General features: G+C 50.4%; 1 protein-coding gene across 4 annotated transcripts in view; it reads right to left on the reverse strand.

The window, feature by feature from the left end:
• Positions 1-22,062, reverse strand: part of TBC1D2 (TBC1 domain family, member 2) — a 67,967-nt gene that overhangs the window by 10,639 nt on the left and 35,266 nt on the right. For all 4 annotated transcript variants that reach the window (XM_011939488.1, XM_011939486.1, XM_011939485.1 and 1 more), the window contains 4 exons: positions 18,292-18,488; positions 10,491-10,886; positions 3,143-3,253; positions 704-891 (listed from right to left, as the gene is read on the reverse strand). In XM_011939488.1, coding sequence (XP_011794878.1) covers positions 704-891; positions 3,143-3,253; positions 10,491-10,886; positions 18,292-18,488 — 892 coding nt within the window. The remainder of the gene's footprint in view (positions 1-703; positions 892-3,142; positions 3,254-10,490; positions 10,887-18,291; positions 18,489-22,062) is intronic.

Below are 22,062 nucleotides of genomic sequence, written 5' to 3' on the forward strand. Positions count from 1 at the left end.
TAATCCTAATAATCCTGCAAAGCCGGTGTATTTGCCCAAATCTTGTATCTTCTTTTCCTTCTTTCTTCCCTTCCCTTCCTCCCTTCCAATATATTGCCCAGGCTGGTCTCAAACTCCTGGCCTCAAGCAATCCACCCAGTTCAGCCTCCCAAAGTGCTGGGATTACAGGCGTGAGCCACTGTGTCCAGCTCTTTGCACACATCTTATGGAGGCCGAGTACAAGGCTCAGAAAGGTAAAGGGAATTGTCACACATCGAGAGAACCAGGACTGGCTCCAAAGCTCGAGCTTCTGCCACTGGACTACTCAGCCTCCAGGGGCCTTCGAGCATAGCCACCCTCCTTTCTGTTGTATTTAACTGCCCATGTCCACTGTGTGCAGCAAGGGCTTGGTGCAGAGGAGACGACCTGCTTGTCTCCCCTCCTCCCCTCCCTGACAGGCACATCTGGGAGGCAGCCTGGAGAAACAGAAAGCACAGGGCTCTGGAGGCAGCCTGTGCTGCAAATGTACCGTAGGGCCGTGGCAGGGAGCTGCCTCCTCTGAGTGTGAACCATCTCAGCTGCAGCCACATGCTCATGCATGTGAAGATCAGAGGAGGTAATGCTGTGCAGGACTTGCACATGGTTGGCAGGACCTGGCAGCAGGGAAACTGGGGAGGAGCTGCCAGCTCACATAGACCAGCCCTGCCTGGGCCACCAGGCTCACCTGATGGGGCTCAGCTCGATGCTGTCAGATGAGGTCTCCCCGGCTTCCCACTGCAGCGCCTCCTGGACAAGCTGCCTCAGCAGCTCTGAGCACTCGCTGGTTTCGTCCCCCAGGGCCTCCTGTAGCCTTCTTAGCCCAGCCAGGTACTTGCTTTCCACCTGGCAGTTTCTGGCTTGGAGGTAGGCGCACTGCAAACAGTGGTCAGGGCTGGTCAGGCTACGTGGTGGGACCTGGGCAGCCCCAGAAGCCTGAGGCCTGAACAGCTTTAGGCAGCACAGCCCTTCCAGCTCTCATCTGCCCCACTCCCGACTCCCAGACCTTTGTATAAGGGAAAGGAGATGGGCCCTGAGGCCAGTGGTTTTCAGCAAGGTGGGCAAGAGAGGACCAGGCCCAGGTTGGAGCTGGTTCAGAAGAAAGAGGAGAGGGGTGTGCAGAGACAGCACAAGCTCTTACACAGGTTACAGTCCCATCCTGGTTCAGTCACTGCTAGCTGTGTGGCCTGTGGCAAGTTACTTAACCTTTCTGTGCCTTAACTTCTTCATCCATAAAATGAGGATCATACAGAGTCTGCCTCAGGATTTGGGTGAGTATCAGATGAGCGGATGTGTGTAAAGCCCTTCCCAGGGTGCCTGGCACAGAGCAAGCTCTGCAGGTGGTATGACTGAGCAGCTCCCAGGGGACAGACACTGCCCTTGTGCCTGCCCTCTGCTGCCGCCACCTAGGCTCTTTCTGTTCCTCCAACACACATCCCTCCCACTTCACAGCCCTCCTGCACCGTCTTCCCTTGCTTGGGACACTGCCCCCCGAACCTCGCCTCGCCTTGAACTTTTGTGTTTCCATTTATACAAGCTGGGTGGTACTAGGCAAGTCAGGCAAGTTCCTTGTTTCCCATTTTTGTGAGATGGGGACAGTGAAAATCTACTCATAGCACTGCCATGACCTCTGGGCCACCCCGAATCCTATCTCATCCTGGGGTGGCAGCAAGGGAACAATTCTGCTGCACCCTTGCCGGGCTGCCATCTCCAAACACTTGCCGGGCACCAGCTCCAAGCCATCCTCTGTGCCTGTTCTTCTACCTATCCCACCTGATGCCCACCTCTGTCGCCTGGGCTGCTTCCTGAGTCCCACCATTAACACCTGTTTCAGGGATTGCTTGCTTTTTTTTTCCTAAGAGAGTCTTGCTCTGTCACCCAAGCTGGAGTGCAGTGGCACAATCTTGGCTCACCACCTCTACCTCCTGGGTTCAAATGATTCTTGTGCCTTAGCCTCCCAAGTAGCTGGGATTACAGGTGTGTACCACCATGCATGGCTAATTTTTGTATTTTTGGTAGAGGCGGGGCTTTGCCATGTTGCCCAGGCTGGTCTTGAACTCTTGGGCCCAAGGATCCACCTGCCTCGGCCTCCCAAAGTGCTGGGATTCCAGGCCTGAGCCACTGCACCTGGCCCCTTCTCAGGGATTTCTGCTGCTGATTCCAAACAGTCTCCCCACTTCCAGGCTCATCTCCTCAAGCCCACCCTCCTGAGCAGTCACCGCAGTCTTCTCAGAACAGGAACAGAAGTCTGACTGAGGACTTCTCCACTCAGAATCCTTCAGCTCCCCAGTTTCCTTGGAGTAAACTCCAAACTCCTCACCTCCAGCCTCATGTCTCACTCTCCCCAGCCCTGCCCCCTGCCTCTCAGACCACACATCTTTACTATGCTGTCTCTTTTTCTGGAAGGTCCTTCTCCACTGCTTGCCTGGGTAACATTAACTCATCCTTAGGACTCAATTCAGAAGGTACCTTTGAATTGGACCCCCAAGAATCCCACAAGCCCAAGTGCATCTTTTTGCGGGGGGCGTGGTGGGGACGGAGTCTCGCTGTGTCACCCAGGCTGGAGTGCAGTGTCTCGATCTTGGCTCACTGCAAGCTCCACCTCCTGGGTTCACACCATTCTCCTGCCTCAGCCTCCCGAGTAGCTGGGACTACAGGCACCCACTACCTTGCCCGGCTAATTTTTTTTTTTTTTTTGTATTTTTAGTAGAGACGGGGTTTCACCATGTTAGCCAGGATGGTCTTGATCTCCTGACCTCGTGATCTGCTCGCCTCGGCCTCCCAAAGTGCTGGGATTACAGACGTGAGTCACCGTACCCGGTCCCAAGTGCATCTTGATTGTGTTACACTCCCTCACTAGTCTACACCCTCCTTCAGGGCAGGTACCAGCCTTATTGGTCTTGATGTCCCTACCCCATAGCTACCTAGTGAACGCCGCTGAACAAATGACTCAATCACCAGACCACAGGGGTCTGGAGAAGAACCTGATATGGGCCCTGCTCACAAGGGGTCAGTTCAGAGGGAGAGCAGCAGACAGGAAATGAGGAGAGTGAGACGGGGTGGGCAGCATGGGGACCAGCAGAGGGGCTGGGGATGGAGATGGCAGGAACAGGGCCCTACCCCACACCTTCGTCAGGAGTGCCTTCTCCTTCTCAGCCACCTTTCTCCAGATCTTCGTGACCTGGTGGATCTCGGAGTTGAGGAAGTGGTTCTGGGTCCGGTAAGCTTCCATGTCATCCTGGAGAAGAGAGAGAAGTATGTTATGAGTTGGACATAAACATCTCCCTGGTCCTGGGGAGTCACACCCTCAAATGAGCCCCCAAAGCTTTTCTTTAGAAATTTCCAATAATGGCAACAGAAGAGGAAGTCTGAAAGAAAAAAAAATTTACTTATAGCCCCCTTCTCTATTCTCGATGTCAGCATGATGTGGTAAAGGGACCAACAGGTCTGAATTTAAGCCCTGGATGATGTCCTGGCTGGAAGGCTTCAGGCAGGCCACTGAACCACTCTGACCCTCTGTTTCCTCATCTGTAAAAGGGGCAAATACCAACTAACCTACTGGGCAGTTGGGAGACTAAGTGAGATAATGTGTGGTAACACTGGCTACAGGGACCAAAACAAAGCAAGTGCTCCACTAGTGTTTGTTTTTAAAATCAACATATTTTATCATATATTTATAATCATACTGTAAAATTGACTCAGTGTCACTTCGAAAAACCTTTCAATGTTGCTACAGAAGCTTCCCAATGATCATTTTCAACCTCTGGTGATGATTCTATTGAGTGAATTTACCAGAACTTATTCATCATCCTTTTCCTGTCATTTTTAAATTTGAGCCCGGGGTGTTTGCAGTTGGTTTTTGATTATGAATAATGCTGTGACGAACATCTCTGAGTTTGCCTTTTGTAAGTTGCCCATTCAGTGGAGGGAATGAGCTCCCTGCTGCTGGGACATACAAGGAGAAGCTGGACAAACACTGGGAAGGTTCAAGCAAGGACCTGAGCCTCAGAGGAGGATCAGCTATAGTAGTGGCTCTCAATTCTGCTCAGAAGGACAGTACGGAAGCCTTCAGTCACCTAACACATGCTTAGGGCTACACCTCACAGTTCCAGGGTATTTACTGGCTGAAACTCAGGCCCTTTCTCTCCCATTGTCGTATGGGCTGGAGGCGAGTGCAAGCGATGCTGCAGCAGGGATGACGCCAACGTGGCCTGATTGATTTGGAAATGAAGAACATCACACAGAGTTTGGGGCACTTCCTCATCAGGGTCACATATGCACAGCCCGCAGGTGGTCCTGGCCCTCCCTGTGTGAGCCTTCACTCCAGCCAAGATGATCACCAAGGTCTTTCCAGCCTGGAAGCTCCGATGCATGCCCGGGGCTCGTGCCCTCCGCCCAGACCCTGACACAATAGAAGAGCCTCTGCTCCCAGGGCAGGGAACGAATGCTCCCCATTGATTTCATCATGTCATCCCGACTCACCGCTCCCCTGGGGCTCTCTGTGGTGCCCCAACCCCGGCCACTCCTGCTTTCATCTCTCTCGCTGTGCCAAGGCTGAAAGGCTGTGCCTCCACTCAGTTTGCTCTCTTCCTTCTCCTGGCTGGACCCTGGCAGTTCCAACCCGTGGCGCCACCCTCCTCCACCTATCCAATCCTGTCCCTGACCTAGATAAAAAAACAGCTTCACTGTCTTTCCAAAATGCTGCTGTGTGTGCCAGCCACTCTGCTGGCAAGTTTCTGCCTGCTTCTTCTCCACGGTCCCCATATCCTATCTTTATGTGGCAAGAAGTGAAAATCTTGTTTGTGGTACAGGGACCAGTATCCTATGAACATCAGGCCTTTCCAGGACCACGCCCCACTCTCTCTGGAGTGTAACACTTTAGTGTCTGGAGATATAGAAACTTATGAATACAGAGGCTGTGCAGGCTTCCTGCATCACTCCCTTCACCAACACCATGAGGCATATATTCTCTCACTTCATCCTCCCAGCAATCCTAGAAGGGATGTTCTTTTATTATTCCTATAACAGATGAGGCCTCAGAGGCTCTGAAAGGGTAGGTAACTTGCCTAAGGCACAGCCAGTATAAGGCAGATGTGACCAAACCCAGGTCTGTCTAATTCTCTTTGTTTGTCTTGCTTTGTCGCCCAAGCTGGAGTGCAGTGGCGTGATCATAGCTCACGGCAGCCTCGACCTCCTGGGCTCAAGCAATCCTCCCACCTCAGCCTGTCAAGTAGCTGGGACTACAGGCACGTACCACCACGCCCAGCTAATTTTTTGATTTTGTAGAGACGAGGTCTCACTGTTTCCCAGGCTATTTTCCAACTCCTGGTCTCAAGCAATCCTTTCACCTCAGCCTCCCAAAGTGTTAGGATTACAGGCGTGAGCCACCGTGCCTGGCCAGGACTGTTTCATTCTAAAGCCCCAACCACCAAACTTCCTGCTGGGCACCACCTGAGCTCCCCACCAGCTGGAATCCACCTGGATGCCCACACTCTCGTCCCTGCCCTCCAAGGGTTGTCCTTTGGTGTCTTCTGGCTACACGCATGCAGGCTCGTGTGACCTCTCCCACCCATCAGTCAGTACAACACCACATTGAAGATGCTGGCGTTGGCCATGTACCGGCACCGCCTGGTGGTTAGCGGCATGAATGCTGCGGCCCCACTGTCTGGGTGGAAATTCTGTCTTGACCGCTGAGCCCCTGGACAAGTTACTTAACCTTTCTGTGCCGCATCCTCTCATCTGGAAAATGAGGATAATAACAGTACTGCCTCATGTGGCTGGGAGAGGATTCTGTGAGTTAATATGTGCAAAAGGCTCAGAACAGTGTCTGGCATGTGGCAAGTGCAACGTGAGCACTGTCTCCCTCACTGAGTTTGCACGACAGCTCGAGAGCTACTATTTCCTACCCCACACCCACCCCCTCAGTCGGCTGACAGAGCTCCGAATCCAACGCCCGGGAACATACAACAAGCCCCCCGCAATGGGGGAAAGGACCTACCATGACCTGGCCCATCTCCCTCACATCTACAAGGCTGTGGGATAAATATTAAAGTGCCCTAATTCCCACTTAACAGATGAGGAAACACACACAGAGAAAGTAAGTCCCCCTTGTCACGAAAGAGAGCCAGGATCCAAACCCAGGTGTGTTCAGCCCATGGCAGGTGCCCAGCAGGCACTGCGTAGAGAAAGCAGATCCAGCTCTGGCGCCAGCCACTGCTCCACACCACTGGGTCTCCCTCCTTGATAGCACCCCTTCCTCCTCCCAGGCCTAGACGTGCTCATGGATATTTATCTTTCTTTCTTTTTTAGTTTTAGAGACAGGGTCTCACTTTGTCACCCAGGCTGGAGTGCAATGGCATGATCATAGCTCACTGCAGCCTCGACCTCCTGGGCTCAAGTGATCCTCCCGTCTCAGGCCCCTGAGTAGTTGGGACTACAGGTGTGCGCCACTACACCCAGCTAATTAATTTTTAATTTTTTGTAGAGACGAGGTCTCATTATGTTGCCCAGGCTGGTCTCAAACTCCTGGCCTCAGGCATTCCTCCGACCGTGGCCTCTCAAAGCACTGAATTACAGGGGCAAGCCACCATGCTCGGCCACACGCTGGTATTTCTAAGGCTTTGGAAAGAAGCCTTTGGTCACATGAGATACCCTGCTTCCAGCCCCAGCGAAGGCACAGACACGCCAGACAGGGAGGCAGAGTGAGCACAGCCTGGAACAGCAGTGGCAGTGGGCGGCGTCGGGCAGTACCTCTCCCTCCAGCTCCGTGCCCTACCTTGAGTGCTCGTCTTGGCTCAGAACTGTAGGGAGGAAAAAGAGAAACCTCAGAAAAGAGAAAAGCCATAGGACAGTCACCAGTGGAATGAAAGAAGGAAAACCCTGGAGAAGGGGGACTGGGGAAGAAGAGAGCCAGCCTGCCTGTCTTTACAGGAAGTGGGAGCCCAGGAATTCTCTTTGGGCCATGCCCGTGGACTAGGCCCTGTGCTTTGTGGAAGGCGGTGGCCCAGGCGTGGGAGGCCAGGTTCTGGCTGCAGCCCTGCCTCTTGCTGCCTGACCCTGGGCCAGTCCCTCACCCCAGCTTAGCTGTCCCTGCCAGAAAAGGAGTGGGGCAGACTAGATTTCTGAGTCTTTCCTGATCTGATATTCAAGAGGTCAATGATCCGGTTCTCAAAACCAAAGTCTGAATAACAAGGGGGCATTTCTTAAAGTTGGGTTCCTCCATCACAGGGCAGGCAGGAAATCTGAACACTCTCTATCCTCAAACTCAAGACAATGGATATTTGATGGGTCTTCTAAAAGCTGAAAGATAAGGAACACCAACTACATGTAACTTTTTCTCTTTTCTTTCTTTTTTTTTTTTTTTATAGAGACAGTGTCTTACTCTGTTACCCGGGCTGGAGTGCAGTGGCGTGATCACAATTCACTTCAGCCTCGAACTCCTGGGTGGCTCAAGTGATCTCCCACCTCAGCCTCCTGAGTAGCTAGGACTATGGTGGGTGCCACCATGCCTAGCGAATTTATTTTATTTCTTTTTAGAGACAGGGTCTCCGCTATGTTGCCTAGGCTGGTCTCGAATTCCTGGGCTTGGGCAATTCTCTAGCTTCAGCTTCCCAAGTAGCTGGGACTACAGGCACAGGCTACTGTGACTGGCTAATTTTTTTTATTTTTTTGTAGAGATGGGTTCTCGCTATGTTTCCCAGGCCGGTCTCTAACTCCTGGCCTCAAGTAATCCTTCTGCCACAGCCTCCCCAAATGCTGGCATTACAGGTGTGAGCCACCCACACTTGGCCTTATGCAACCCTTTAAAGCACAAAGCACAAAACACTGGGCCTCTGAGGATCATCCGCTAGTGTATTCTTGGTTAATGTGAATCACATACCCAGAGTCTCCATGTAGCTGAGCTCACTGATCAAGAAAATTCCTGAATATGTAAATTCAGGGGCACACTCAGTCTCCTAGTGAGTCCATGATTACAATCAACTCTCAGGCTGTCTGAAGCCACCTGGCTGATCTAGCGTTCTGTCTAATTTTTTTCTTTTTTTTGATTCTTTTTCCTTTTCTTTCTTTTTTTATTTTTTTTTCCTTTAAGATGGTGTTTCACTCCTTCACCCAGGATGGAGTGCAGTGGCACGATCTCAGCTCACTGCAACTTCCACCTCCTGGGCCCAAGCGATCCTCCCACCTCAGCCTCCAGAGTAGATGGGAACACAGGCGTGCGCCACCACAAATCTTTCGGACCCCTGTGCTGCTCTACCAGGGCTTGCATAGTGGATTCTGGCAGTATGGGTGGAGAGAAGAGGAAGACGCCTGGCTGGGGGCAGGCAGTGTAGAAAAGCAATCAGATGGAAACAGTTTTCCCTGCTGTTTGGAGGGCTGAGAGCTTTCTAATCATCCAGCTGCATTTGCATTGGAAAGGTTATGTTTTATTTTAACCCAAAAGAATCTCTGATTTCAGACTAAATAAAGGAAAAGATTCCGGAACTGGTTATGTGGGTTTTCGGTCTTTGCTGAATGAAAGGGAAGTGAATCAGGTTTCACATCCTTTTCCTTTATCCTTCTAACAGCCCTAGTCAAGGGGACTAGTTGGGCTATTTGACAGAGAGGTGAGATAACATGCCCAAAGTCACACAGCTAGAAAGAGGCAGAGCCAACAGCCAAACAGGTCAGTCGGACTTCAAAGCTTGGGTGGTGGCCACTGTTCAACACTGCCCACTGAGAGTTTTTCTCTCAAAAGCTTCCTGATTTATTTTTCTTTTTTCTTTCTCCATCTGCCCTCACCCACTAGTTCCTTGATAGAGTAGCACGAGAGTTCTCAAGGTTATATGTCTATATGTACAGTCTTGTGTCGCTTAATGATGAGGATACACTCTGAGAAATGCATCATTAGGTGATTTCTTTTTTTTTTCCTTTTTTTTTTTTTGACACGGAGTCTCACTCTGTCGCCCAGGCTGGAATGCAGTGGCCCAATCTCGGCTCACTGCAAGCTCCGCCTCCCAGGTTCACGCCATTCTCCTGCCTCAGCCTCCGGAGTAGCTGGGACTACAGGTGCCCGCCACCACACCCGGCTAGGTTTTTGTATTTTTAGTAGTGACGGGGTTTCACTGTGTTAACCAGGATGGTCTTGAACTCCTGACCTTGTGATCCGCTAGTTGATTTCATTGTTGTGCTAACATTATAGAGTGGACGTAGACAAACCTAGGTGATTTAGCCTACTATGCACCCAGCTAGATGGTGTAGCCTATTGCTCCGAGGCTGCATACCTGTGCACCTGTTACTGTACTGAATACCGTAGGTGGCTGTCACATAATGGCATTTGTGTACCTAAACACATGTAAACATAGAAAAGGTAGCGTGTTGTGCTATGATGTTACAACGGCTATGATGTCACTATGTGATAGGGATTTTTCTGCTCCATTGTAATCTTATGGGACCACCACACATGCAGCCCATTATTATATTGCATCTGACTGTACATATGTGGTTGTGAGTGGCAGGGTTTGGGGCAGGACGAACCCTGGTTGTATGGCTCCCTTTAGGGACAGTGGGGGCTATGGGTACACTCCACAGTCACAGGCCTCCCAGTGGGACAGTTCCTGTCACAACCCTTTAGAGAGGAGGCTGCGGGTCACGGCAGGCAACACACCTCACATAAAGTTCCTACCCCCTGTGACACCACTGGTCCCTGTGGGATGGGGAAACCTAGGGAAAGATAGGGACAGAGAAGGGGAAGGAAGGGGAGGAAAGGGGGAGCAGGGATGGTGGCAGTAGCTAGAAGTGGCAGCAGAGCAGACAGACCAGACCGCAGACATGAGCTCCAACCCAACTCCAGCTCCCTAACTTCTTCAGCACATGACCCTGGGCAAGCTCCTTAACCTTTCTCAGCCTCAGCATTCACATCTGTAAAGGGGGAGCACACCAGTGGCTGCCTCACCTCACAGGGCTGGCACGAGGACTAAATGCGGCGAAGCACCGAGGGCAGTGCCCGGTACACAGGAAACGCCCTATAAATTCTACAGATGGGAGCGGTGACTATTGCCAGCTGCAGGTCATCTGTATGTTGTGCGGGCAGAGGACTGTGGGGGAGGGTTGTGCTGGTCCCTTAGGGCTCTCGGGGGCACTGGGATGGCACTAAGGGAGGCTGACCAGGCCAGGCCCCACACTCAGCTAGTCTCGGGCTTTCATCTCTCATTTGATAATCTAGAGGCACCTTTACGTTGCAGTAGCCCAGGATACCAGGGCTACTGGTTAATGGGTCAGTCAAGGCCCAGGCAAACTGCACTGGGCCTTGTGGTGAAGAAAGTGAAGAAGCGTACAGTAATATTCCCATCAACATGTGTTTCTAATGTGAATATTTTAGGATGAAGGGATATCCCCCACTCCACCTAGCAAACCCTTAGGGGTGGAGAGCATCCCTTCCCTGAGGGCCGGGGCAGAGGACCCGCAGGCCAGGCAGGCCCTGGAGGGAAGGCCCCTACCTTCAGGTGCTCGATCTTCTCCTGCTGGCGCAGGAAGTCCCTGTCAGCAGCGTCGGGGGGCAAAGGAGACTGGTCAGGGGGGTGCGTGAAGTCCTGGGTGACCTTCTCAGAGAGCTTGCAGATGACCTGCTGCTTGGCGTGGTTCTTGTCCATAAGCAGCTGCACGTGCTGCTGTAGCTCCTGCACCTCCTGCTCCCGCAGGCTCGCTGTGTGCGCCAGGCTCTCCCGCTCCTGCTCCAGGGCCTCCACCCGCCGGCCCAGCTCCGCGATCTGTCGCACTTTGTGCCGCACCAGCTCCAGCCGGTCCTTGTCCTCAGCCGCCGCCAGGTATGCGCTGGACGCCCTCTTCTCCTGCTGGGCGGCCTCCAGTGCCTTGTGCAGGATCTTCACCAGCTCCTGGGCAGGGAGAGGGAAGCATCTTGTGAGCTCAGGGAGGGCCTGCTGGGCGCCAGAGCGGGGCATATGTTATCAGTAGTTCTCCTAACCACCCTGAGAGGTGTCCAGCAGCATCCCTGCAGCACCTCATCCTGACACTTTCTCCTTCTCTGTTCAAGTGAGTGTTAGCTGGGCACATGGTTCCCCAGCTTCAAACTGCATCTCCCAGCCAAGCCATGGTGAGGTGTAGCCCAGTGACTGTTCTGCCTAAATGGGAAATGAAAAGTGAAATGGGCAGCTTCTGGGTCCTACCTTTAAAACCAGTAGACACATGCTCCCCTGGTCCAGTTCTCTTTGCTTTGGCTGGGAAGTGGCAGGAACTAGCATGGCCGCCTCAGAGCCACAGCAGAACGTACGTGTTGAGAAAGAGCTGCTCGCCAGCTGAGTTGCTCACTTACCTCTGGGTTCTTTAATGTGAGTGAGAAACTTCTCACTCGTTTTGGGCCACAGTGCTTTGAACCTTTTTTTTTTTTTTTAAGACAGCATCTCACTCTGTTACCCAGTCTGGAGTGCAGTGGCACGGACATGGCTCACTGCAGCCTCAATCTCCTGGGCTCAGCTGATCCTCCCACCTTAGCCTCTCAAGTAGCTGGGACCACAGGAACGTGCCAACACACCAGGCTAATATTTGTATTTTTTTTGTAGAGATGGGGTTTTGCCATGTTGCCAGGCTGGTCTCAAACTCCTGGACTCAAATGATCTGCCCACCTTGGTCTCCCAAAGTGCTGGGATTACAGGTGTGAGTCACCATGCCCAGTGGAGATGTTTTTGTTATAGCAGCTGAACCCATACCCTGACATATACACATCTATTTCAGGGATGAACAAATTGAGGCCTAGCAGAGAGTAGAGTGGAATTCAGTCTCAATTGGCCAGATTCCAAAGCCTGTGCTCAGTCACTAAGAAAACCAGGGGTGGCAGCTATGTGGCATTACTTTTCCCTTATCATCCCTGTGGCAGACATTATTAGTTCATCTCCCATACTTCTTCCTGCACAGCCTAGTTGAGGCCTCAGAATCCTTTTCAATATAGCATCTAGTCACTACCAATCAAGTTGAGGCAGCATTAAAGAGGAAATATACTGGCAATCCCCATGTAAAGCCATGCATAGAGGGCCTCATTCAACCCATTTGTGCCTAGTTCCCTCCAGCCCACCAGCTGACGCCTGCAAAGCTGGTGGAAGGAACTCTAGAAAGTTCAGACACAACAGAGCTTGATTTATTCCTCAGCAGGGGCAACTGATTCATACAGGAACTCAAGGTCTGCTCAGCTCCCTGTGCCTTTAAGCCTGTAATGTCCCCAAGGAGGGCCATGCCTGGACTCAGGCCTATCTGTCCTAAAGCAGGGATGTGAATTCATTCTGGGCCAAGGATCAAGACATCAGCAGCCAGGCCCACGTGGACCTCATACCAGGTAGGTATGACTTTCAGGCAACACTGCCCTGCTCTGTGCTTCTCATTTGGAAAAACATGGTTTCCTAGAGACATGTCAACTATACCACACCAAAGTATTAAAACAAATGGATTGACTGCATGGGCTTATTTGCTAAGAAGAATTCTATATTAGAGGAGAACTGCCAGAAACCATGACTTTTTTGGAGAAGCTAATGACAAGACCACCTTAGCCTGCATCTTGTGAAACCTTAGGACTAGTGACCATCCTTTCTCAGGTTCTCTCTTTTCCTTTCACACGCCCATCTATCTGTCCAACCTTTACCAAGCACCACTGGGTGCCAGGCCAGGCCCTGAGCCAGGTGCTGTGGCCCAGAGAGGGACTGGTGAGAGTTCCCACCTCCAAGGACTGCAAAGGCTGGTGGGAATGAACATGACCCACCGCAGTGGAATGATCTACTGCAAGTCAGGGGAACAAGGGTGTTCATGGGAAAGGAAATGACTTCTGTCTGGGGTGGAGGTTGCGGGGAATACCAGTCCAGAGCATTTAAATGAAACCGTGAAGAATGAGAAGGGCCAGAGATGGTCAAGCAGCAGGTGGGAGATGAGGGTGGGGACAGCCCTCCAAATGTGGCCAAGCCACAGCCCCAGTAAAGACCTGGAGGAAGGAAAGAACTACCATGAAGCTGCGGGAGCCCTGGGGTGTGGCAGGAAGGTGGGGTGAGGACAGCACAGTGATTGCAAACCAAAAGGGAATGTTTGGAATGTTCAGAATGAAGAAGTCAGCTTCTCAGGGCTCAGTGGAGAGAGATTAACATTCCTGTGGCTCCAGGATAACTGGGAGCCTAGGCCATTTTCTGCTTCAGCTGAGATTTGGAGATTACCTTGAATGACTGCCCAGTAAAATAACCAACAGACATCATTGTTCAGACTTGCCCTAGGAGCAGAACCAGGTTGGTATCTTTCCCTCAGTTTTGGGGAGCTGACTCTAAAGCTCATTTCATTACATCTAGCTGTCTCCTTCACGCATTTGGCTCCCAGAATCTAAGACCAAGACAACAGCCCAGGAGGCTCTCCTCCCACCCCCAGAATTCTTGTACCAGAATAAAATAGGCTTGAAAGAAAGGAACCAGGGCAGAGGGAGGGAGCCCCAGTAGGACCTGTAAGATGAGGAGTGAGAATGTCATGAATTCAGGAAACCTAAAGTCTGGATTATAAGCAATGTCTTAGGACCAATTCTTAAAAATAGAGGGGTTGATGAAATGAAGCTTTTTTTTTTTTTTTTTTTTTTGAAACAGGGTTTCACTCTGTTGCCCAGGCTGGAGTATAGTGGCACAATCACAGCTCACTGCAGCCTCAACCTCCTGGGCTCAAGTGGTTCTCTTGCCTCAGTCTCCCTGGAAGCTTGGACTACAGGCATGCACAATGCCCAGCTAATTAGTTTATTTTATGTAGAAACAGGGTCTCCCTACATTGTTCGGGGTGGTCTTGAACTCTTAGGCTCAAGAGATCCTCCCACCTCAGCCTCCCAAAGTGCTGGCATTATAGGCGTGAGCCACCATGCACGGCCCAAGTAGTACTTTTAATATCTCTCAATCGAGTTGTTTGGTTCATCTCAGATTTTTATACCTGGTCTTAAGTTGTTATTTTATTTAAATTTTTAAAAGTCAACAAATCATCTTTAAAAAATAATCCTTTATCTTTTTAGAGCATTGCTACTTTCATCAGTGGTGGGCCCCACAGGGGTCAGATGAAGGGGCATGGGCTTTGGAGTTGCACAGGCCTTGGTTCCCATTCTGGATCCGTGGGGGTGTATCTAATGAGGTGACTCTAAGGAGGGTGGCTCAGGGGGCCTCTTCATTGAACCTCTGCTTTCTCATGAATGGGGCTAAAGGTTCCTCCTCCACTCAGAACTGCCTCTAGCATGAGAGAGAAAGTGCCAAGTGTCCCTCCCCAAGCTGACATGCCCAAGGTACCTCCCAGCCCTCTTTCATGTCCTCTGAAGTTTTTGGCTGGAGTTCTAGGAAAGTAAGAGGCTGCACGTTGCCCCACCAAGTTTGCTAAAAAATTACGTTCCTTTACCCAGTAATCCTGATTGAACTAAGGTGGCCCCAGAGGGCTGCAGGCAGGGTTCCAGAGGGGTTCATCATTCCCAGCTGCCAACAGATGGTCAACATCACCACAGACAACAGCCTTCCATCTGCCAGAGCAGACGGTCTTCAGGCTGGGTGTAGTTCTGTCAACTCCAAGGGTCAGTCCCCGGCCAATCAGCCATCTGGTGCTATCTCCTAGAGCCCAAACCTCTTGTGGGGCCAGTGCTGCAGGTGCGGGGACAGACAATGGCTTAATGGGTATTGGAGTCGCCCCGTGGTTTGATATGACACCAGGGGGTACACAGGGAGTACATTCATTTTTTTCTCAAGATCAGTTTCGGTGCTTGTGTCTCATACTGGGACTCACCATGAGATTATGGAGGAGAGGAGGCAGCCCAGCCTCCAGACCTGGAGAAGGAGGTTAGGGCCCCAATCCTGGCTTTTCCAGCTGCCTGAGCATGGGCAAGTCACCCAACTCCTCTGAGCTCCTCAAATGCTGGCTCAGCCTCTGGGAGACCCTGAGCATGCAGACGCTCAGAGAACCTCAGTTTCCTTTTCAGAGAAAGGGGATGACGACTATTGTAAGGACAGAGAAAACACATGGGAAGGCTCAGCACAGTCCTGGGGCCACGCTTCATACCAGCAGTTCCCGTGTTCACATCTTCTCTTACCAGAGAAGTGAGGTGCCCTACTAGACGGTGAGGTGCCCAAGGGCAGGGATTTGTCCCCAGTGTGCTCTCAAGAGCGTCTCACAGTGTTTGAGATAGAAAGTCCTAAAGAGTCACTAAAGCCATTGGCAATGGCCAGGTGAGCCAGGATAAGACGCCGAATTCCCATGTCATCCTGCAGCTTGAGGTAGACAGGAGGTGCCTTCCCACCAAAGAAACGCAGGAAGGTACCTCCCAGGGGTAGCTTCTGAGAGTCCAGGTGCCTATCTTCCCAGCTGATGGATGGGACTCTAATGAGGGTCTCAGAGGCACAGCGGCTCTCCCAACAGCATTCTGAGTGCCTGGGGGCATCACTGGGCACCCAGAAGTTGTGCTGGCTTTTTCTGTCTCACCTCTTTGGTTTCAGTATCTGGGCTATAGGTGAAACCCTCGAGGACAGGACTGCCGTTCCTCCCTTCCTAATGTGGAATAAAGACCGAAGTTCCCTGATCACTGCAATGGCCCCACGGCACATTTCCTGGAGGCACTGATGGGCTCTCACTTCCCGCCTTGTCTCAGAGCCCCTCAGCAGGGCACCTCACTGCTGGTAGGGCAGGAAGAGATCGACATGGAGGGTAAGCAGGGCTGCAGTAATTGCCAGAACAACCAGAGCCTGCATCTATTGGGCAGCTGCTGGGTGCCAGGTACTGGGCTTTATGAATCTGGGCACAGGTCTCTCCAGTAAACATGGCTGTAACTCCGTTTATAGAAGAGGAAACTGAGGCTTAGAGAGGTTAAGAAATTTAGAGAGGCCAGAATTTGAGCCTGTGCTGTCTTATTTAAAGGCCGGTGCTTTGAATCATCCTGAAGACTGAAGTGCATTTGTGGAATGGGTTGAAGAACACACACATCCACTCATATTGCACAATAAATAGATAAACTAAATAAATCACAACTCATTCTCCTTTTGACCGTCTGTCCCAGGACACAAAGTTGAGGTCTGGTGGAAGGTTACCTGCTAAAAAAAAAGTCCAGATTCTTCAATGCATCAACAACTTCCTCCTGACAATTTCCCTCTGAATATATGGGAGTTGTCAATAGCCTGGGCAACCCTTATTAATTGCCAAGAATCTTGCCTTTATTTTTTGAAGAATGACGAGTCCCCCAGAGATGCAGAGCAATCAGGGGCAAACTTTCATGAAATCTAGGTCTCCCGGGGCCTTTCTACTTCATCTGACAATTTGTAATGTATTAGAAAGAAAGACTGTGTCAAGGGAGGTTGCCCATATATTCAGGATTTCTTTTTCTTTCCAGGTTTGGGTTTGGGATTTAAGCTCTACCAGTCCAGGGATTGAGTAGCTGCTATGGCTCTGTTTCACGCCCTCTCAGCTCTCAGGAGCGTCCAGCAGCCTCACAACAGGAGCACCATGATGACAGGAGGAAAAGACAGCTGGGCTGCTAAGCAGAAGCAGAGGGGACTGCACGTGTTATAACTACACATTTGGGTATTGCTTTGCTTAATGTCTGTCTCTGCCATGAAATGCAAGCCCTGTAAAGGCAGAGTCTGTGCCTTTTGCTCCTTGTTCTTTCCCAGCACCTGGAACACTACATGCACATAACAGGCCCTTAATAAAGATTTGGTGAATAAACACATGAGTTAAGAACATATGAATAAATGAGGCCCCTCCTTCAAGACCTCTAATCTCTAATCACCAGTTGCTTCATTAAACGTAACTCCTGGCCGGGCACGGTGGCTCATGTCTGTAATCTCAGCACTTTGGGAGGCTGAGGCGGGCAGATCATTTGAGGTCAGGAGTTCGAAGCCAGCCTTGCAACATGGTGAAACCTAGTCTCTAATAAAAATACAAAAAAAAAAAAAAAATTAGCTGGGCATGGTGGCAGGCGCCTGTAATCCCAGCTACTTGGGAGGCTGAGGCAGGAGAATTGCTTGAACACAGGAGGTGGAGGTTGCAGTGAGCCAAGACTGCACCATTGCACTCCAGCCTGGATGACAGAGTGAGACTCCATCTCAAAACAAAAAAAAGAGTCACTCCTGACATGCCAGGAATGAAGCCTCTGCCAGTTCCCTTGAGATCTGCTGACAGTGGTCACTGCTTAGGGGCAGAAAAGGCAGACGAGGGGCCAAAATAGGTATAGGGAGAGCATTTTTTCTAGATTTCTTTCCCCCAAAACAGGGCAGAAAAGAAAAGAAATGTACAAGTTATAAGAAATATTCAGAAGGTAATAGGGCATAAGCCCCACCTCCCCAGCCTAAGTCCTCTGGAGTCAGGACTGGGAATCAAAGCAGAAAGGGCCTCCAGGCAGCCAAAGTTCAAACACAAAAGCTTAGGCCTTCCTCTGGAGGAAAAGGAGTCTAGCCCCTCAGTGGAGCCCACCACTGCCACCACAGGTCCTACCAGGCCCCACCAGGCCCCACCCTCGGGATTTATGTAACTGCCTAACTTAGTCACTTTTATCACTCTAAAGAAGGGCTCCCGCCCGGAGCTGAAAACCCCTTGCATCCCCGCCCTGGGACCCTCACTACTTCATAAGGTAGCCCCCGGCTTTTAATACCATTTGCTCTCTGGGATGTAGGATTTTGGAGTAGTTTTAATGTCTGTGTGTGTGAGATCTGTTTTCTACAATGACTATATAGTTCTTCCTTTTTGTAACTCTCATAATTAACTTCTTACCATATTAAGCCCAAATTTTCCTGTCACTGTTCTGTGTCGGTCCTGGCTTAGCCCTGGGCCACACACATGCTGCTTGTTTGCTTTCTCCTGTGACAGTCTCGTGACGGTCATTCAGATATCTGTGCCCAGATATCAGCTGCCAGGTCAAAGCCTCCCCCCAGTTCTATCGACAGCTCCTCCCATGACCCTAGATCCAGATCACCTGCCTCTAAATATTGTCATTTTCTGGGTAGCGGGTGAGACCATGCATGCCCTCCAGGAAGGGTCCAAGAGACAGTTATTAGAGTAGATCTCCAGAGATACCTGCCCTTGGTGCCCTTTTGTGACTTGCTTTGAGTGACATTAGGTTCTTGAGTAATCAACAGCATATTTCAACCTTCCGCAGTTTGGCCTTTAAAGACCAGAGCTGGTGCCTGCTGGCCTTTAAAGACCAGACCTGCTGGTGCCCAGCGGGGCTACTGCATCCCATCTAGTTTGTCCGAAAGGCTCCAGGAACTGGAGGGGTCCACTGGAACCTGGGGCCTCTCTGGGACCAGACCTCACCTTCTGAGACTTCAACTCCTTAGTGAGCATCAGAACCTGTTGCTCCAAGGCTGCCACTTTCTCCTGGGCAGTTCGGTTCCGTGTGATTCCTTCAGAAAAGAATGGGAAGGTGTTGTTCTGGCGCTTGGCTTTCTGAACAAAATTGATGGTCAGAGAAGACTTGGGTGTAGGTTTTGGAGAATCCTCGGGCTCTCTCCCTGCTCAAGAGGAGAAACGCAGAAGTTATGACGGATGACATCAGCAGTTCTTAAACCTGAGCTTGCTTTAGAAGCACCTGGAGGGCTTGTTCAAATGCGGATGGATGGGCCCTAATTTTGGAGCTCTGAATTTAATAGGTCTGGGGCAGGGCTTGAGAATTTGCACTTCTAAAAAGTTCCTAGGTGATGCTGACACAGCTTGTCCAGGGGTTAGACTGTGAGAACCACTGGCCTACATAAACGTTATTGCACTGTGCTGGCCCATCTGCTAAACTGTGCCTGTCTCCTTCCTTCAGATCCCACCCAGGCTGTATGGGTCTCTCATGCTACCCTGCTGGTATTTGCCAAGTGGCTTTCTCCTCGGGCACAAGCCCTGGCAGGATGTTCTGTTCCTTATTTCAGGATCCCACCTCTATGTGCTAGGAGATTTTCAAAGCACACAGATCTGTCTGATGATAGGAACACAGAATGAATGTCTGTACTCTGCATTCTTGCTCCAGAGAGCAGCTCAAACATTTAACTTGATTCTTCTTCTTCTTCTTTTTTTTTTTTTTTTGAGACGGAGTCTTGCTCTGCTGCCCAGGCTGGAGTGCAATGGCCAGATCTCAGCTCACTGCAAGCCCCGCCTCCTGGGTTCACGCCATTCTCCTGCCTCAGCCTCCCGAGTAGCTGGGACTACAGGCGCCCGCCATGTCGCCTGGCTAGTTTTTTGTATTTTTTAGTAGAGACGGGGTTTCACCGTGTTAGCCAGGATGGTCTCGATCTCCTGACCTCGTGATCCGCCCGTCTCGGCCTCCCAAAAGCGCTGGGATTACAGGCTTGAGCCACCGCGCCCGGCCTAACTTGATTCTTCTTCTTCCAAGCAAAGTTAAGAGACATATTCCCCCCACAGTTGATTGTCTCAAGGATGCATAGTCCTTTTATCTCCTGGGTTACAACCTATGGTTCACAGGCCAAATCCAGCCCACAGCCTGCTTTTATAAATAAAGCTTTATTAGAACACGGCCATGCCCATTTGTTTATGTGCTGTCTATTGCTGCGTTTACTCCTCAAAGGCAGAACTGAGTGCTTAAAACAGAAACCCTATGGCCCATAAAGCCTCAAATCGTTACTATCTGGCTCTTTACAAAAAATGTTTGCCACCCACTGTTTTCAAGTCATTAAAATTTTATTCTTACATCAAACCCAACACCAGAGAATCATTCCCTTGGGTTGCCTTATCCTGCCCTGACCCAGCTGTGCTTCTGGACACTGCCATCAGCCTGCATCAAGGGACATTTAATGGCCTGATTATGTGGCCAAGGGCCCTTGAGAAGCTTGTTCACATAGGATATATACATCATGCCTGTTATGAGTCCCCAGCAGAAGAAATTCCCTTCAGCCCTAGGAACTTCCAAGAAAAGCTTTGCTTCTTATAAGAAAATATGTTTTTAGTCTTATGGACACTGGAAATAATCTAGCTTGCATTTCCCTCTTTGCCTTGGCTGCTGAGCTTAAAGCCACATTTACTGCCTACTGTCAGATATTTTGTAGGATCAGAAATTGATCTTATCTAAATGTCCTAACCCAAATTACTCATTTGTAAGAGTATGCATTTTAGTAAACTATTACCTATTTCTTGGGACTAAAGTGTTAAAGGTATTGAAAATAAGAATGTGGTATGGGATCCCAGGATAGGGGACACACAGGGCTTTGGGGATAGGCCAAATGATATAGCATGAGACCAGGCCAAGGGCTGGCCAAACAGTCTTGAACAGATAACGAGTTACTCCAGTAGGTGACAGGAACCAGACACTGAGTGCAAAAACAGTACCTAGATCGGCCAGGCGCGGTGGCTCACGCCTGTAATCCTAGCACTTTGGGAGGCCGAGGCGGGTAGATCACGTGAAGTCAGGAGTTCGAGACCACCCTGGCCAACATCGTGAAACCCCGTTTCTACTAAAAATACAAAAATTAGCCAGAAATCGCTTGAACCCAGGAGGCAGAGGTTGTAGTGAGCTGAGATCATGCCAATGTACTCCAGCCTGGGAAACAGAGCGAGACTCTGACTCAGAACAAACAAAACAACAGTGCCTTGCTGAGTGCAAAACCAGAACAGTCTTGTTCCAGATCGAAGAGAAATCAGGCTACCATGGGTACAAGGCAGCCCGCAGAGCTCAGAAATATGTAGTACCTCTTTCTCCTTCCTGTGATGGGGTCTAGGGGAGCAGGGAAGCTCCCTGTAGCACTGCTGCCCTTTGATACATGACTGTGCACCAACTCTGAGGAAAGGCAGGGCAGGCCTCACAGTGCCCAGTTTATAATTAGAGAAAATGAGACCTAAGACAGTGGCATTCAATCAGTGCCCTGGATTTCATGGGAGTGCCTCAAGGACTGACCGGGAGGGGAAGGTGGAGTAAGAGGAGCAGAGGAGGAGTCCAGACTCCCACTCAGGCCTCAACTCTGCTTTTACCTGCTTTATATACTAGATTTTGTTCTGTCACTCACTCTGTGGCCGTGAGCAAGTCACTCCACCCTTCCATGCCTCAGTTTCCTTATTTATTGAATGAGGATAATAACAATATACACAGTTCCAGTTGCTGTAAGAATTAAATAGGTCAATGTAGGTAAAGTGCTTGGTACACACGGATAAAACTTGAGGCCAGGCGCGGTGGCTCAAGCCTGTAATCCCAGCACTTTGGGAGGCCGAGACGGGTGGATCACGAGGTCAGGAGATCGAGACCATCCTGGCTAACACAGTGAAACCCCGTCTCTACTAAAAAATGCAAAAAACTAGCTGGGCGAGGTGGCGGGCGCCTGTAGTCCCAGCTACTCGGGAGGCTGAGGCAGGAGAATGGCGTGAGCCTGGGAGGCGGAGCTTGCAGTGAGCCGAGATCGGGCCACTGCACTCCAGCCTGGGTGACACAGCGAGACTCCGTCTCAAAAAAAAAAAAAAAAAAGAAAAAAAAACTTGAAAAGATTCTGCTAAGTTAAAGAAGCCAGTCATAGCATGGTATATTCCATGGTATATTCTACGCACAGCAGATGTCCAGAACAGGCACATCCATAGAGAAAGAAAGGTTGTGGCCACCTAGCGTTATGGGGCAGTGGGGTGATGACTAAGGGGGCAGGTTTCTTTTCGGGGTAATAAAAATGTTCTAAAATTGATTATAGTGATGGCTGCATAATTCTGTGGATATACAGAAAGCCACTGAATTACACATTTTAAATGGGTGAATTGTATAGTATATGAATATATCTTAATAAAGTTATTACCAAAAAAAAAAAAAGTGCTTACTGCAGCACAGGCACAAAGTAACTGCTGACATTATAATGATGATGATTGATCCGATATAGCACTAGCCTTCTCTTGGACTGCTTGTTATGCTCTCTGGGGCTTTGACAGGCACTGACTGCTCCAAAGGGTGCTTTTTCTTTTCTTCTTTTTTTTTTTTTGAGACAGCGTCTCACTGTGTCACCCAGGCATGATCATGGCTCACTGCAGCCTCGACCTCCTTGACTCAAGTGATCCTCCCACCTGAGCACCCCAAGTAGCTGGGACTACAGGCTCGCATCATGATCAGCTAATTTTTAA

The sequence above is a fragment of the Colobus angolensis genome, unplaced genomic scaffold, assembly GCF_000951035.1.
Source record: "Colobus angolensis palliatus isolate OR3802 unplaced genomic scaffold, Cang.pa_1.0 Scaffold181, whole genome shotgun sequence".
NCBI lineage: Eukaryota > Metazoa > Chordata > Mammalia > Primates > Cercopithecidae > Colobus > Colobus angolensis.